The following is a 17,752-nucleotide window of genomic DNA, read 5'->3' on the forward strand; positions in this document are numbered from 1 at the left end:
TTTCATCTCTTAGATCAAAATGAACCTCTTTCCTAACTCCTTTGCTACGCCTTAGCTATGGGAGTTAATTTAGTTTGAAGAAAGTACAGAAGCTTCTGGGGAGACCAAATGAACCCTAGTCCACGGTGAGAAATAGCAGGTAAGAGCAGATCAGGACCGTTAGGCCACAATACTGATGTGCCCGGTGCAAGCTATTCCCTTGGTACCATTTTCAAAGGTACACTTGTTCTACTTTCTCTTGGTTTGTTTCAGAGTCCATTAAAAAGTGTCCGTGTTTCTATGCTGCAGTTGAAAATCCTTTCTAAGAGGATAAACTGGTGAATTAACGTTTACATCTGAAGGATGTCCCTGTGAAAAATTGTAACATGTTAGCATTTAGATAAACAAAGATTTAGTTGTACTTTTTTCCCCTTGATCACTTCTTTATAATGGAGATCTGTGCTTTCACTGGGTATGAACATCTGAAATATCTGGGCTTCTGCATCTGCAAATGAATCACGATGTATATATTTTGGAGGAAGAAAAAAAAAGTACTATTAGAGGTCTTAAAGATTTAGACGTCACCCTGTTTTCTTTAGCTCTGTTGAGTGACCAATAGGCACGTGATAGCGTAAATCTTTGTGTGTAATATAGGTTACGAAAACAGCATATGTCTTAAAACATATGGATGGGAGGCTGAGCTGTCACTGCACACATAACCTTATTTCGGGCATTTCCTTGTCTGTGAATGTTTGATATTGGCACTTGGGTTTGAGGAGGAAGTCTCACATATTTCACAAATGAGACGAGGACAGGAATGGTTTCATCACGTGCCATCATGGTGGCACAGGCAGCTGTCAAGGCTGGGGACTGTATTGTTGGTGCTGCAATATTCATTAATGAATCCATTCATTCATTCATTCATTCCAGCAAACCGGGTGCTGGAATAGCAGCATGGCACCACTGTCTGAGGACCAGGCTAGAGCAGGATGGACGTACACTTTGGTGCTTAGGGAGGCTTTGCCATGAAGCTAAGAAAATGGCAATTAAAAGCCTGTGCATAAGCATCTGCCTGTGAGCTACATGTCCAGGCTCCTACTAGGACAGGTTCACTTGCCTTGCACATGCACTGTCTAGTGCTACTTGAGGTGCCTTAGTGCCACTTTGCCCAACCTCCAGCAGTTGATCCAGAAGGCCTCAGATCTCCCATAGATCCTCTATCATATCTACCTGGGCTGTCACAGAGTGTCTGAGACATCCCCATGGGCTAGCTGCAGATCCTTGCCCCTTCTGCAGGGACACCGTGGGCCAGGCAGGACGGCCTAGGGTCTCTAAATGTCTCTAGATGCCTCTGCTTAGGCAACAGATCCCTGCCTGGGAGACCACCTGAAGCACAACGACTCTGCCTGCCCAGTGTCTCTGGCAGTGCTGGAGGGGTGCTGGCAGCAGAGGACCCGGTCTCCAGAGAGCAGGCCACACTTGGGTCAGGTGAAGGTGGCTGCAGAATCCCTCCACTTCCTTGCCTCTCCTTCCAGCCAACACCATCTCCCCTCTTCCCCAATTTCCTTGGCCCACTCAGTTTCAACTCCACAGGTTTTTTTTGTGGCAGCTTCATGGCTTCAGCTAAAGCCCCTTAGCATCTCTTCTCCTGCCCCATCTCCTTACTCAGCCCTTTCACACCTCCCTGCTCCCTGCTCTGCACCTCCAGGCCCCCTCCCCAGTCACTCCATGCTCCTCTCCCCTCTCTACCCCTGCCCTGGTTCTCCTACATCCTGCCATGACCCCTGCCCCCTGCTCTGCCCGCTCTGCACATGGACCTGCCCCGATCCCCAAACACGCCGTTGGGTCACACATGGCCATACAACACAACTCAGCTATGACAAATATGATCTAAACCCCGTGTGGCACAGGCAGAGCAAAGCAACAACTGGAGACAGAGAGACTGGGCCAAACCAGACCTCCATCTGTTCATGTATCCAGTCCAGGAAGGAGGTGGTTCGGCTGTAGACGCCCGGCTTGTTCTTTTCTGCACAGCCCACTCCGAAGCTGGTGGTCCCCACCAACTTCCAGATACTCATGTCTTCGCATGCTAAAGGACCCCCGCTATCTCCCTGGAGGAAAAAGAATTAAAACAAATGTCAGTGTCCCAGAAAAGGAGGGGAATGTCTATTTGGGGGAATAGGGGGAGGGGCTAGTTCAGTAATTCAAAGTCTCCTGTTTCTATTCTGTTCTGGGTCCTGGGAAATCTATGTGTTACAGCAGAAGTGGAGACTTCTTAGAAACGTGTATTAGATCTTATTTTTCTTTCCCCAGTTAGCAGCACAGTACACAAAGCATGTTGAAGCCTGCTGTTAAACAACATTTAGGCGCTGGGGAGCATGCCTGTCCTGCAGGCAGGGCATCGCTTATCTACAGTCTCTGTGCCAGGGTCTTGGTCTCTCACAGCTGCTTCTCTCAAAAAGCTCCTGGCTTTTGAGCTGAGCTGAGCCCAGGGTTGCAACGACGAGCTGGTACCCCACCTTCCTTCCCTGCCTGCTCCTGCATGCGGTCTCGCTTTTCTGGCCCTGCCCAGGCACTTCGCTAAGCAGATCCGACTCAATGGACTCACGTCTAAGCACTGGAAACTCCCAATTTATTTTGCTGGGGCACTTTCCTGCTATGAGCATCAGAGCCAGCACAACAACAGAAAAAAAGGGAATCTGGAGCAAGCCTCCCTTTGGTGAGTAGGGCTCATTTTGTCGCTTGGAGCCGCATGCTAAGCGTGCTGCCTCTGGGCAGCAATCCTAGGCATAGTGCTGTGCTGCTGCTCGGTACTGTCCTGGTGGGGTTGTACAAACAGGCACTTAAATGAAGATCTATGCACCTAATGCCTTTGCGTTGTCTTGTCCCACGCGTAACTGGGACTGAGCAAATCTGGAAACATGAAGTTCCTCCCCAGGCCCTGCTCTTCATCCATGACTAGCTGGGTGAGTCCTCATTAGTGTACATGGGAATGAGACCTGGCACAAGGTGGGCGCTCTCATGACTCTGACAGTGATTTTGAATCATCACCACCCTGTGTCGTCAAGGATCCTCTGATCCATCGCTGCTATGAATCCCTCTTCCTCAGAGTCATTACCAGTTCTCTGGGTTACTCAGACACCTCTCTCTTCTTTCTTCCCCTGCCTCACTCTACTCTTTCCAAAATCACAGCCTTATGCTTCTCTATTGATGTATGCTTTGACTGCTTTTCACCACAAGGTTTCTACACCTTGCAGGTCTCCGGGGCTGCTCACAGTGCAGTACAGAGGCCACAGCCAGGGCAAAGGAAGGATGGCACCATTCCGTACCACATGCAAGAAAATGTGAAAAAAAATGGCTTAAGTAAATTTGGCTTCAGAAGTAGCAGATATGGTCCGCAGAAGAAATGTAAGAAGAGAAATGTAGCATATGAATGCGTGCATAGTCAGTGATTGATATTTATGGTGAACAGAGTAAATGGCACAAACCCAAATGTTTGCCCAAGCAAAGCCTAGGAGTGCCTTCTGATAACTTATCACTCATGTTTTCCATTGCTGCTGTTAATGAGCACAGTTGCAATTTGGAAACTTCCGTACCTGGCAGGTGTCTACCCCTCCCTTTAGGAAACCGGCACAAAGCATTGAAGAAGTTATGATCCCACCATAGACATCCCTGTGATTGCAAATCGCATTAGAAATCAGAGGAACACCTGCATAATTCATGGTGTCAGATGTATCACCTGTTAAAAAAACAAAAACAAAAAACAAAAATCGAGCAAAAACTATCCTTGAAACTAATCTCTAATAATAAAGAGAAAATTTTAGTATATGAAGAGTTGGCAAGCAAGGGTGAAAGAAATATGGTTGAAATGAAAACATACAAGTAAGGCAACTAGGTGTCTCATCACTTACAGAATCCAGTAACTAGTGACTCTATAGAGCTGTGGATTATCACATTAATAATGCAAAGCTGTACATTATGTTTCTACTTCAAACTAGACAATCAATTACAGTAATGAACTTAAAAGGTAGTTTGACACTGTCTTCAATACTAGTGCCAAAATTTGTTTCGAATTTATCGCCTGTTCTGTTAGTCAACAAATCATCTGCAAACATCTGATTTATTTTATAAACATTTATTTTATTTCATTCAGAGTCTGAATGGATCATTTCTACAAATGAGAGTATTTGCACACTGTCTATTGTCAATTTATAGCTGACGTGGTAAACCTTGCTTTCATTTTTCCCCACCTTTCACTGTTATCTCTGTCGGGTAACATACTGTTCTTGTTCTCTGAACAATGGGAACACTTTAAATAAGATGAATAAAGAATGATAAAAAACAATGACCTGAGAATTCAAACATTTTCACATGAAAGTGATTCAGTATGTATTATTGATTAACATGACCTATGAGTCATGATCAAAAAAAAAAGAAAGAATTCCCTTTTCTTTGTGACATTTTTCATAGATCAAATTTCTATGTCATCCAATCTGCCTGAAAGTGCATACATGCTTTCTCTGAAAAAATGGGTGGTTGATTCCTGCATTCGTGCCATGCTTTCTGTGCTTGAAGTTGTAAAGAACACAGCCTGCTTGACTGGGGCTGAGTACAGCACTGTGGACAGAGTTGCTGTCTACATACATTTTCAGTCTTTTCAAGGAGTTTATGCATCCCTTCCTGGTGATAAGGGTTTGTACAGCACTTCTGCAGTTCAGGGTGAGCGTAAAATTTAGGAATATGTCTTCTTACCCCCCACATATTCCAGAAAATTTAATGTTGAACAATGCTCCAACCAAATGCTGTATTTACTGTATGTGAGGTATTTTCATATAGTGTAATCAAAAGCAGACCATTTAAAATACCTCCTTCCACAGTTGCTCCCCATCCCGATACCCAACACATTTTCCCTTCTGGGAACTGTTCACCAAAATTAGGCAGACAAATTGGCTCTATGTGACCTATTTAAAAAGAAGAATGAGAAGAGAGAATTGCTTTTAAAATTTAGCAAAAAAAAATGTATGCCTCAGTAAAACTTGAGGATTTGGCTTGCAGTGAACTCATTATGAACACCACCCACTCCCCACATAAATAGCCTGGCAATTCTGCAGGTCATTTGCCTTATGGTCAATACCACAGGTAGGAAACAATACCGAGAACAGACCTAATTAATTTTGAGTACGAAGCAACAGAAGGAGGTGTCGGCAGGTCAATAAGTTGAAGAACAAGCAAACAAGACATGCACCACATACGCAGAGGATGGGCAGATCAGGAACCCCACGGCACACTGCTCGGGCAGAGAAATGGCCTTGGCTAAACACGGCACAACTGCGTGGCACCACCTAACAGGGTCTGTGCAGCGGCACGTACAAAGAGCCGTGTGTGCACATTGCCGCGCTCTTCTGAAACGGCAACAAGACATCTGGGATGCTCCTTGCTTCCCACCTGCCGACTAACAGAGTTTCAGGACCTCTCTGTTCCAGGGTGCTAAATGCCGTGCAATATAATATAATGTATTTGATGTTTATACAATATAATATATTTGATGTTTGCGGGGACAAGCTGCAGCGTGTCAAGATGAGGTGGCCCTCGGCAAACGCAGGGAAGATATAAGATATTACTGGGCGATTCCTAGTGCTTTGGTTCTCCATAGTGCAACGATCTCAGCTCAAAACATCAAGCCTCCCAGGCAACCCTCTCCGGGCTGCCCTCAGCCCCACAGGGCATAGGGTATCTCGCTCAGATGTGGAGCCATTATTGTTCTTGACAGCCTCCCAAACTCATTTCTGAGTAAAAGAAAACAGCACTAGCTGAGATACAAACCAGAACAAAATCAAGTTTAATTTTCATTCAAAGTGGAAGTTTAAAGTATTTCAAGAGAATTGATTTAGGAACTGACAATCTAGTTGTGTCAGAGAGAGCCAGCTCCCCTTTGCAGGGAGCTCACAGTGATTAGGAGGCATTGGTAGGTGATAATTTAAATTCATACAATATATTATACATTATTTCAATTCACGAACTGCACGAGCTGTAGGTGGCATCCTGCAGGAAAATAAAAGTAGTTTTAAGTTAAAAGCATTATGTTTGAGTTGCCTTTTCTGCTTTGGAATTTAAGCTTGATTTTCAGCTTTGGACACTGCTGGATCTCCCTATACGCACAGAAAGGACATGATAAAAATCTTTGTGACCTCCAAATAAAATGAAGTGAGGCATTATTTTAGATAGGAAAAATATTTAGAAAGAATAAAGTTAGTGTTTGCCTATTATTAAATGCCTTCAGTAAGCCAGTACCAAAATGGACTGGGAACATTTTGCAGAGCCCTGTGACCACGTTGCTGCTCTCTGTGCCTGGATAACAAGTGCAGAGAAGTTCCTGATACTGAGGACGGGAGGTTTCTACTGGTGTAGTGTGAACAGAGACCACTGCCTTGCCATCACAGCAGCAGGCTGGCTCCATCCACATTGCACATCTCTCACTGCTTTTGTAGGCGGTGGGGATCCACTCAACTCTCCTGGGTCAGGTGTAGGTCACTAACAAAAATTTCCCTGTCTGTGCTAGGAAAGACCCTTCTTGCTTTTAGCTAGAAAGATGAGAAAGTCAAGCGAAAGCTAACAGAAAGAATTACCATTGAGAGCAAGCGGTGCTGCCAGTTTCATCAGTGCTATATCATTTCCCATTGTCTTGGGTTTATAATTCCGATGGTATATAATTTTTCCACTGAGTATGGGTGAACCTGGGTGTCTTGCTGAGTCACAAAACCAACCTGCACACTCCATGAGCTCGGCAAGTACAAGCTGAAACAAAGAGGTGTGAGAGAGTGAAAAACCTTCAAGAAAGCCCTCAGGTTTTCTAATTGTCTCCTGAGCTTCCACATGAAGCTCTGCTGTACTTGCTTACCTATCTGTTAATTTTGGCTATGTTTGCACCTAATTTCAAAAATTGCAGAAAGGGTGACTAATCTTAGTAACACACTGGGTCACTGGTATGTTATCTGTGCAGCTTTCTACAAATACATGAGAGTTTTGCATTAGCCTACCTGCCTGTCCTCCTATGTGGTGCTGCTGCCTGGCACACCTGTGCTCAACCATTTGGCTAGCTCAGCGGCACTTGTGGCAAGGGTTTTGAAGGGAGAGTCTTGCCTTCTGGAAGGTGCTTCTGCCCCTACTTCACGAGCAACCAACCACATCTTTCAGCCTCCAGCACATGAGCAGCTCCTCTCCTCTTGATTTCCTCCCACCGGGCTGGCAGTGGGTTAGCAACGGTGGTTGGAAAAGGCTCCAGGGATGTGGGCTGTGTTGCCAGCTCCCATTCCTGTCAGCCTTTGAACAGACCACAACCAACTTAGTCATGCATGACAGAGCTGAGGACGAAAGCCCTAAAATGCTTAATTCCTAAGTAATTATTTGTATGGCTCTAAATATGATCTAGGAGTGGGATTTGTGTGTTCCATGTCTTCTCTCCACTGGGTATAAAAACATTCTACAGGACTTGCTCAGAAGCAGGCATCCATGCTGCAAGCACCTGAAAGAGGTCAGATGAATCCCATTTTAGCTGGCTAAATGCCTTTGGTGAACGTGGCCTGGAGTTTGTAAAAGGAAAAGAGCCAGAAGAGCTCTCCTGCACTATTGGCAACAAAAAAGGCTGCAAAACCAGACAACCCATTATAAATAAGAGGGAGTGCTATGTTTATAATTACACGAAGAGTCTAAGTAATTGTTTAGCATCTATTTACTAATAAATTACTATAATCTATTTACCAGTATTAAAGACTACTTCAAACACCATAAAAAGGAGCAGTGAGTGTGTGGTAAAGGGCGCTAAGCACAGCAACAGCTCACTAACTACCACTGACTGATCCTGTCAGCTTGAAAAAAAATCTTGTCATTTATATTGGAGCTCTGGAGTATCAGAGCAGTCAAGTACAAATTCCTCCTGAGCTATTAATTCACATGCAACATAGAGAAATTCAAGATCAGGTGCCTAAAGCCTGGCACTTAAGCGTTGTTTTTAGCTGATTTCCCAGGCAGTTGAGAGTGCCCAGAATATCTGAAAACTGAGGCCCCTGATTTGGACCACTTCTTGGGGAGACTTGTTTCAATAAAGACTTGCACAGGTTGCAAGAAGAGGTAGAGATAGTTTAAATGTTATGGAGCAAGCCCATGAAATAAGGACAACCCAACCTCTCCTGCTGTTCATTTTTAAGAGAAAGGCACGGCGCATTAGCCCTCTTATGCAGTGACCCCCCCCCCAGCAGACCTTCTGCAAACGGGGTCAGTGGGACACCTCAAGCAAGATGGTTTAGGGACTTACTCATAGACACAATGGGCGGCCGTGATGATCCAGCGTGGGGTGATGACAGACCCTCCACAGAGGTGTGTCCGTGGAACTGCAGGCTGACCTGCCAGGGCCACTGCCGGGGGGAGGACGCGTTGCCCCCCACAATCCGTGGCCCATAGCTGGCTCGTGTCCCGCATGCTGCCGGAAAGCAAAGGTTATTGTCCAAGAGGGAAACACAGGCATGGTTTTGGTCATCTTCAGCCCCTCTACGCCCAGCCTTGCTGAGGCCAGGAGGTCTCTGCAGCACCACTGTCCCCATCCCCACGGCCCACATCTCAGGCTGTGGTTGCCCCCAGAGATTTCTCCTCCTCCCTCCCATCCCTGCAGCATTGTCTCTGGTAGCTGGTGTGGGAACTGTGGTGCTCACATCTCCCCTGCAGACGTAGTGCTCAGCTGAGCTGTAAACCCCATGGTTCTGCCCTCCTTAAATGCACGGTGTCCCAGGGGCTCACATAGGCAGGCTGAAGCGTCTCCTCTCCGCTGGTGATTATTTTGCTGTTGTTTTTCGACTTTTCATATATCTATCTGAAAACTAGCTGACATGGAGAGGTGTGGGATGAAAGTTCAAGTGTTAAGACAGAACTTCCCTTTCCCCTCCCTGAAATGGCAGAGTTGGAATTATAGGTATCCTGAACTCAACTCACAATCCTTAAACGTCTACTTCCTACTGTGATTCTCACCGAAACGCTCCTGCTACCTGATGCTCCCAATCTGCCCTCCCAGGCTATTCTCACTTTCTGAAATTCTTTTAAATTTTTATAAGAATATATTTTTTCTTGGGTGTGATAAACTGATGATATAATATGCCCTGAATACACAATTCCTCTCAACTCTTGCCATGCAGTGAATGAAGGAGGACAGTTTCTGATTTTATTTTCACTTTTCCTGATTCTTACCCAAGCATTTTAAGACGATCACATTGCCAGAAGTGCATTCCTCTCTAAGATGAAAAGACAGAGCAGTATTAGTTCCAATTAACAAATTTTTTTTTCAATATTGTGTCATCTTCCTCTACAGCTATGTACATATAAATATAATTAACTCATATATGAAAGAGGTACAAAGTCATGTACTCATCCAATCTACTTAGAGCATTTAGCTGGAATACTTAGGGTAGGAGCTTAGACACCATTGGGAGCCTGCAGACCATATGCTGCCCTGCTGAAGAGCGATTTGCTCTTCCGTGAGGGGAGGCTCATTAGCAATTTTCAACATGTCATCTGTGGTCTCGTTGGATCCATAGCTTGCTTCTCAGTGAAAGGTAACTAAGAAAAACGAGCAACTGTCAGGAGGAAGAAATGGACCGTAAAGTGTTCATAAGCCCACTGGGAAATATCAAGGGATATGTAAACTGAAACAAACTGCTTCACTATGGGAAAAGATAAGTGCCTGCTGTCTATCCATTTGCAAAAAAAGGGATCGTGGGACAAACAAGTTATTCAAATAGCTCATTTTAAAACCTTTGTTGATTTTAATGGGCCTCAGATCAGGCTCTTAGTTCATATTCCAGCAGGACTGCTGCTGAACCTTGGTCTATGGTGTGTAACACCACCAACCACTTACGAAGTTATACGTGCCTGATAAAATAGGTGACAATCTCAAACATTTAGTAATCCTCCTTCTATTGATTGCTCTCTTTCTGTCAGGATGAACAGGCTGAGGCGTACCTGAGGTTTGTTGCATTGTGCAGGGATGTCACTTGATCAGTTGATAACCAGTGGGTGAGGGATACGAAATGTCTTTGAAACTGTTTTTCGACTGCAGCCACGGGCAGGTAACCTGAACTCACGTAACTGCAAATAACACCATAAACACAGCTTCCTCCTTAAATAATTCAGTGGTTCAACTAATGAAAACCCAGTCTAGCAACCACAATAGTCAGATTCTGACACTTGATCAAGTAATCTTAGCCTTCCCCGAGAAACGCTTCTTATACGTGTGCATATTTTTGCCATAACCTTGCTCAGAGTCATTAACTGGCAGAAGAAACTGAATTGAATTCTAATATTGCAAAAAGCTTTTATTGTAAGTGGTTGGCACATTTCCTGAAGCCACATTTCCTGAAGCACTAACAAGCTCATTGTCATCTTTTTCTAGAGTTAGTGTTTTGCAACAGGAAGGATGAATAATTAGTAGTTTTTTCTTGTCATTTTGTTGAGCACTTGAGAGATATTTATCCTAAAGGCAACAAGAATTTTTTCAAAGGAGCTTTATACTGCTACTATACCGTCCAGAAATCAGAATGACGCTATTGTAAGAAATAGCAGAGCATCATTGCAAGTCACAACTTCAAACTCTTTCTCAATTTTGTGAATGTTTGTGAAAGAAACGGTGCTTTTTCAGGAATGGAATCAAACCAGTAAGAATCACATCGCCAGGTTCTTCTTTAATTATGAGGTGGACCTCAATTCGTAACAGATGTCACCACCATGAATTATACATACAATTTCCCTACAGAGGAAGTAAAAGAAATGGAAAATGCTCATGTTTTTTAGTGCCTCTCTGACAGGCTGTAAGCTACTAGAGAGACAAATAGGATTCAGACGGCCTGCACCTCATAGGGAAGATATAATCAACCATTGTATTTAGCCATTATCCAGGATGTAGAGCAGTAATAAATAGTATTTGCAGTGCACAAGTATCAAGACTTATTTCCCACATCATCCCAATCTCCTCAACTATATCATTCACAAAGGTGGATTGTTAAGTCCTTTTTTCTTTTAAAGCACAGACTAATACAAGGTTTCATTAGAAAGACTGAAAACCTCAGTTTGTTCAAACTGCCAAAAAAACAGTCTTCCGTTTATGTTCATACCTTGAGAAACCCAGGGTGTTTGCAGGTAGTATTGCCATACTCTGCTTTCCAGTCGTCAGAGCAGACTGTTCGCCAGGATCCAGAAGTGAACACTTGCGAACTGCTTTCTTGCCACTCAACCTGACTTTGAGATTCAGGAGAAGAAAAGCCTGAGTGAGCGGGAAGAAGAACCACGAGGTACACAACAGCGTCAATGCACCACTGTAGTACCCACATTTCTTGGCTCACTGGATTTTCACTACTTGTATTTTTAATCACTTGGATCCTTTGAAAGAATTCTTTTGTGTGGATTTTGTTGTTTGTTTGTTTGTTTTTTTCCCCTTTAAGGAAAGGAACCAAGGACACTGATTTAGAAGAGCCAGCAGAAAAAAGGACTATGCTCGTGGGAATGGATAGGGGAGCTAGCTCTAATACAGATCGAGAAGGCTGCCTTGCCTCCAGTGAGCCTAAGGAAGTCTTGCTGATCAACAGTGAGTTGGAGCCCGCAGATGCTTGGCATGGACGAAACCTACGATCAAGATAAGTGATGAAAGGTGGTCGGCAGCTCCTGCACTGCACAGCACAGTCGGGGAGGTGGATGCACTTGCATCCAGCCTCCCCTGGGCTCCTGAGGAGTTTCCCTACCTGCTTCCCTCTGCTGAAATGGGGCTGGCGTGTCTGGGCCATCACCCACGGTCCCTTCGTCCTGCATGTCGCTGCGTCCTCCTCACCCTTGCACCCTGTACCACAGCCTCTGCCGAGGTGCAGAGCCCTGGATGAGCAGGAGGCACTGACCTGGACACTTCCCAGGGACAAGGGAGGCACCACACATGGTCACTGCTGGACAGGGGTTCCCGCAGGCGCCCGTGGGTCAATGTTACGGCATTGCAAAGGCAGACAAGAAAAACAGTCGTGTTGTCCACAGTGCTCCACAGGGGACCTGAACCTCCTGGGGAAAAACAGGCCAAGGTGGAAAGCGTAGTATGGGGTTAACTGGGGCCAAAAGCCATGGTTCTTGCATTCCTTGTATCGCATAGACAGAAAGCTGTGCTGCCTCCTTACCTGTAGGTACAGGAGTCAGAAGTACAAGTTACTCTATTTACTAACAGTAGTCCTTTCCCTCCGGTGGCCCTGCAAACACCACAGTCATCTTCCATAGCACAGGACAGGGAAGGACGATTGAAATGGCCCTGTGATGCCCAAAACCATACAGAGAGAAACTCAGACATAGGGGCACACATTTCACACACAAAAGCAGCAAACTCCACAATTGCTCAGTGCACAAAAGGCAGAGCTGATCTCTCCTGTTCCCACGTCCCTGAAGATAATAAAGAGCTTTTGCAATCTTCAAAAATGATAGTGCAACTGCGTGGCAGTGAATACACAAAGTGCTCTATATACACACCGTAATGCAGTGATGGTATAACTTGCAAGCAGGGGAAATGCTAGCAGTCAAAACCATCTAGACTTATAATAGAGAAACATGCCTGATACAGCTGTAGGCAATATTCAGCAGTCATCACAGTTATCTTAAGAGCAGTTCGATTTCTCATAAACCGTAAATCAATAACTCAGGGAGATTGTTCCTCTGAAGTATGGATTTAGATAATACATCGGTCTCTGTCTTTCTTGTCTCACCCAAGCTCTTACAACATGCATTTCTTGATAACGTGCCAGATGCTACAAGAGGAGGTAGGAGGGATTTATAATCAAATTTAAATTACCACATCCGTACTCATCCTCCCCTTCTTTACAGTTGAAGACACCATTGCACCTGGCTGATTTCTGGATACACTTAAAGGATGATCGGCAGCGAAACCTCCCCAATGCAGTTGTATTGGACTAACAAGAATGAAAGAAAACAGAGTGATGAAAACACACTTGGATATTAGTTTAACACTTCTGACTTCCATTATCTGGCTGGATTTCTGTCTTGCTAAGGAAAAGACAACTACTGTACTCTAGGAACTTTTGAAACGCAACCTGGAGATTGCTACATGGTGCAGCTAAACTCATCCATTAGTAATGACTTGTAGTATGAATCAGCTTTGCTGTCTGTGCTGACTCCTTCTCAGCTCCCTCTACTCAGTTTATGTTTCATTCCAGGGTGAGTTTCCACCTGGTGTCTCAGCCCCTCAGCAGCAAAGGAAGGAGACCCTTGCAAAATACAATCAGTGCACTCTCTTCCTGAGGGGATGCCCCAACCTCCTGCAAGCTTATCACTGTTGCAGGTGTGCAGGTACAGCTCTAGCATCAACATATTTGGCACCTAGACCTGGGCAGGTCACACTTTCCCATTGCAGTTAAACTCATTCTGCATTTTCTTTTCCTGTGTAGAAGTTGTTGTGATAGGGTAAAGTTCTTCAATTCCTTGAAAACAAACTTGGAGAAGTGCATTACAGGACAAAAATACAGTGTGTGCTACCTGAAGCCTCCCTAGTTTCTGAATTCTTAGCTCACCAACCAAGAGGAATCAGTGAAGACAGAGAAAGGTTTTACTAGAGAAAGGTTTCCTGGAGCTGTGGGTGCCCCAGTATTGTAAATATTACACCAATCCTCTTATGAGTGCCAGATCTATTTTATCCCTTCATGTAAATAAAATTTAAAGTCATCACATCAACAAGATTTTTTACTTCAGCAAACAAGCCACAGTAACAGTTTAATTCCATTCTAAGTAAAAGGTTCATGAAAATTAAGCATTTGAATGGTTAAGTGAGAACTTAATGAATAACTAATTGTACTCACCACCCAGGCCAATGGCAACTGCTAGGATTACTGCAAGGAATAAACCACAGATATATGGAAAGTATTTTAGGGAGATCAAAACATGGCACATCGAAGGTGGTTCAATATCTCCTAGAAACCAAACAGAAAGTACAGCTTCTGTGAAGTTAAACCAGCTTGAGTTTGCAAGGGAAAAGATCTATCCAACATTAAACCAGATGGCAGCAGTAACCCCTGCATGCACTTCATGAGCTGACCTGACCTGGAGGGGTTCAGATCCCCCAGCTCAGGGGCTGAGAAGTCTCCAAGTGCTTTGGGGCAGGCTAGCATGGTGCTCTCAGACACCCTTCAGCATTTGCCTCACAAGGAGTCTGAATCATGCCCTTACAGAGCACCTGGTCTGTCCTCAATGCAATCAAGAATATGAGCTCTAAATTTTGATTTTCATGGGCTACATCACACTGCAAGCTTTAGAAGTATTCAAGTACCTCTCTTGAAAAAAATGAGTCCCAGAATAAAAATTAAATTCAAACTTGGTTTGTTTGTATAACCTTGTGTGCAAGGTGTGTAGTCTCTGAAGACTTCAGAAAGTTGAAGTGGACTAATAAATTCTTTCAGTGGAATAGCGAAGAAGGAACTAGTTTGAGTCTCCTCCTTATGACTGTTCCTGTCCATGATACCTCCTGACTCTTGCCGGTATCAAGCCTGCAGTCCCTGTGCTCCCCCCAGCCATAGCCCCAGCTGGACACTGCTCTGAGCACTGTGTCTGGGACAATGGAAATCCTGGGATGAGGCTGGAGGCCACATAGCTCCACCTCATGCAACGGGGAGCTAAGTCCAGTGTGTGAGGCATTCCTCCAGAGTTGAGGTAACAGAGGCATGGAAACAAGTAAGAGGAGCCTCAAGATTTGAACAGAAGCAGGGATACTGGAAAAAAACAGGACTGGATAGTAAATAGGTGTTACGACAAGAAGGAGAAAAGTCACTGGTCCTTTTTGACTTGGAAGCAAGGATAACTGAAAATGGTGGAAAGCTAAATTTGCAATAAACAGGCCCCCCAAACTAGTCTTGAAAAATATGAGAAAAGATGATGATCTGTTCAAAGTTTTGCTATAAAGACAGGAGAGAACTGAGCAAGAACTCAAGGCTGAATTTTGAGTTTTCAAGGAAGAAAGATGCATCTACAGTTAAAATATAAATTAGCAGAAATTACTGAATACTTTTCATGAGCTGGACCAGTCCTGCTCACCAGCCACCTCCATAGCTGACCTCAACTTAGTGGTATTGTCAATCTGGAAGACGACAACAAATTCCACTGAAAATAATGAATGGTTCACTTGTTTCAAATGTATTCTGATATACAAAGGCCAAACTGTGGGAAAGTAGCATACACAGCTCGGTCATGGGTACACACAGAAAGTGGCAGAACCTTGTCTTCAATTTTAATTCATGCGGCTCTTCACCCCCTCATTCTTCAAGCTTTGAATTTGAGATTGGGAAACACTTGCAATCAGTCAAGGATGAGGAGTGTCTCCCAGTGTTTATAAATTCACAAGTAAATCCCAGCCTACACAGACTCTCTCAGCAGCAGCTGAGTAATTGGTTTTGGCAATGGAGTTGACATCTGGTATGTCAAAAATCTTAGACAGCTGTAGTAGCTAATGGACTAGAAAATTAAATTGCTCTATCTTCATCCTTGATGCTCAGCCTGCCTCTGTTAGAGTTAAAGGTTATTTTTGCCATGAAACCTAAGGGAAAAGTAGCAAGCATGCATGCTATTCCTCCAAGGTTGCTATATGGCTGCTATATTGTATATTCTGTTTTTAATAGACCAATTTTCAGGTTGGTAAAATTTCAAATAAGCCATTCAAAAACGTGTCTGAAAAGCATGGGCAAATATTTGATATGTGGCTGAATTGTGTGAATAATCTGGCTGTGAAAAATGTTTGCCTATGCAAGCCGACACAAGGAGTCATCACCTATTAATACGCTGGCAAATCTCACAGCTGGGGGAGTGAGGTTGTGTTTCTTCTTCCTCTAAGTGATTGCTTTCTCTGACTGAGTGCGCAAGCATAGTTTTGCAAGGCTAAAGACCAAATTAGCCATTTAGATTACGAAGGTCAAAAGCTGTGCAATATCCCTACCAGATCCATCTGCACTGGGGTCCACTTTTGCTTGTGGTATGAAGAAAATCTTTTGAAGGAAAACTGAATTTCTGGTACTGGTACATCTTCTGTAATAGAGATGATTTCAAGACTTCCAGTAGTGGGATTTGTCTCTTGTACCTGACTCAACACGAGAAAAAAGAAAAAAAAAAAAAGAAGATAATCACCTTACAAAATGTTATCATACAATAGTTCGGGTTGGAAGGGATCTTTAAAGGTCATCTAGTCCCACCCATCTGCAATAAGCAGGGAGATCTCCAATTAGATCAGATTTCTCAAAGCCTTGTCCAACCTGACCTTGAATGTTTCCAGGGATGGGGCATCTACCACCTCTCTGGGCAACATGTTCCAGGGTTTCACTACCTTCGTCGTAAAAAATGTTTTCCTCATATCCAGTCTAAATCTATCCTCTTTTAGTTTAAAACCATTACCCCATGTCCTATTGCAACAGACCCTGCTAAAAAGTTTGTCCCTGTCTTTCTTGTAGGGCCCCTTTAGGTACTGGAAGGCTGCTATAAGGTCCCCCCAGAGCCTTCTCTTCTCCAGGCTGAACAAGCCCAACCCTCTCAGCCTGTCTTCAGAGGAGAGGTGCTTCAGCCCTTGAATCATTTTTGTGGCCTCCTCTAGACTCGCTCCAACAGGTCCATGTCTTTCCTGTGCTGAGGACTGCAGAGTTGGAAGCAATACATTAAGTTATATACTTCATGAAAGGAGCTCTTATAATTAATTTACCAGCAGCCTAATGAAGTCAATTTTTGTTCAAATTTGTCTAAGCACCGTAGCTACTTTTGGTAACTCACACTGGGGGTGTGAATCCATCCTCTGCTCTTTAATTTCAATAGGAAACAAGAGAAAGACTAAAAAGCATATGACATCTGCACGGCACTTGACAGGATCCTCATGAAGAGGCCCACTGAATTTTACTCCAGAAAACCTTTGGTCATTTTCTACATGTTGAAAAACAATTGAAACAGGCTACACTAGAATTCAGGGTAAATAGTTCTGAAATGCTAATTTCTGACTCTGGTCCTGCACACTGTCACTGGCAAAAGGAGCCAGATTTTTGTACTCCCAGTGGTGTGAAATAGATCCAGATTCATTAAAAATGGTGGTGCTGGTAAGCTGTAAAAGCAGCATGAGTATTTGTAGAGTCAGTGCCAGAAAATGTTTACAATGACACATTTTAGGCAAAGAATACATGTTTTCTCAGTGACACTATATCTTTAAGTCACCTAAGATATCTTTTCACATTTCAGTGAACAACTGCAATAAGGTTTCTACTCTTTCATTTGATAAAATTTCATGTACATTCCAATGAACATAAATTAAATTTTATATTGAATCTCCTGGCATTAAGGCAGAGAAATGGACAGCTTGCTGTGCATGATTTTTAAATATTAAAAAAAAAAAGTGCCTTCTCACTGGTGTGTAAGTTGTCCATCGGGAGACAAAACAGCATTGTGAAGTACACTACACGAAAGCCGAACACCGATGTGTAGTTTTAGAGGGTATCACATGCTCGCAAAGCTTCACTCACCTCTTCCTGAGAAGTCATAGTTAAAAGCAAAGCTGTTTTCTTTCTTCATTATCAAGAGAAACCAAAAGGAAATTCTGAGGTTGCTAAGCCAGTCTGCTCTGGAAGGGTTTTCAGTGAGCTGCCCGCCGCTGCCCGTTCAATCATCTGTTGCATATGGCACTATGGCAGCAGCCCATGTAATTCAACCCAGGGAGGGGTATCGGGTAGCCCCGGAT

The 17,752-nt window shown here is 43.9% G+C and overlaps 1 protein-coding gene across 1 annotated transcript; it reads right to left on the minus strand.

The window, feature by feature from the left end:
• Positions 1–329: 329 nt before the first annotated feature.
• Positions 330–14,510, minus strand: TMPRSS3 (transmembrane serine protease 3). Its single transcript, XM_086629207.1, is given in 16 exon segments — positions 330–348; positions 1,933–2,090; positions 3,576–3,718; positions 4,845–4,940; positions 6,606–6,719; positions 6,722–6,774; positions 8,291–8,357; positions 8,360–8,455; positions 9,214–9,257; positions 9,985–10,110; positions 11,143–11,230; positions 11,233–11,256; positions 12,836–12,938; positions 12,940–12,953; positions 13,857–13,967; positions 14,387–14,510. Coding segments are annotated over 16 exon segments (1,380 nt in total).
• Positions 14,511–17,752: the final 3,242 nt, after the last annotated feature.

This window comes from Tauraco erythrolophus, chromosome 1 (assembly GCF_009769465.1).
Source record: "Tauraco erythrolophus isolate bTauEry1 chromosome 1, bTauEry1.pri, whole genome shotgun sequence".
NCBI classification, from domain to species: Eukaryota; Metazoa; Chordata; class Aves; order Musophagiformes; family Musophagidae; genus Tauraco; species Tauraco erythrolophus.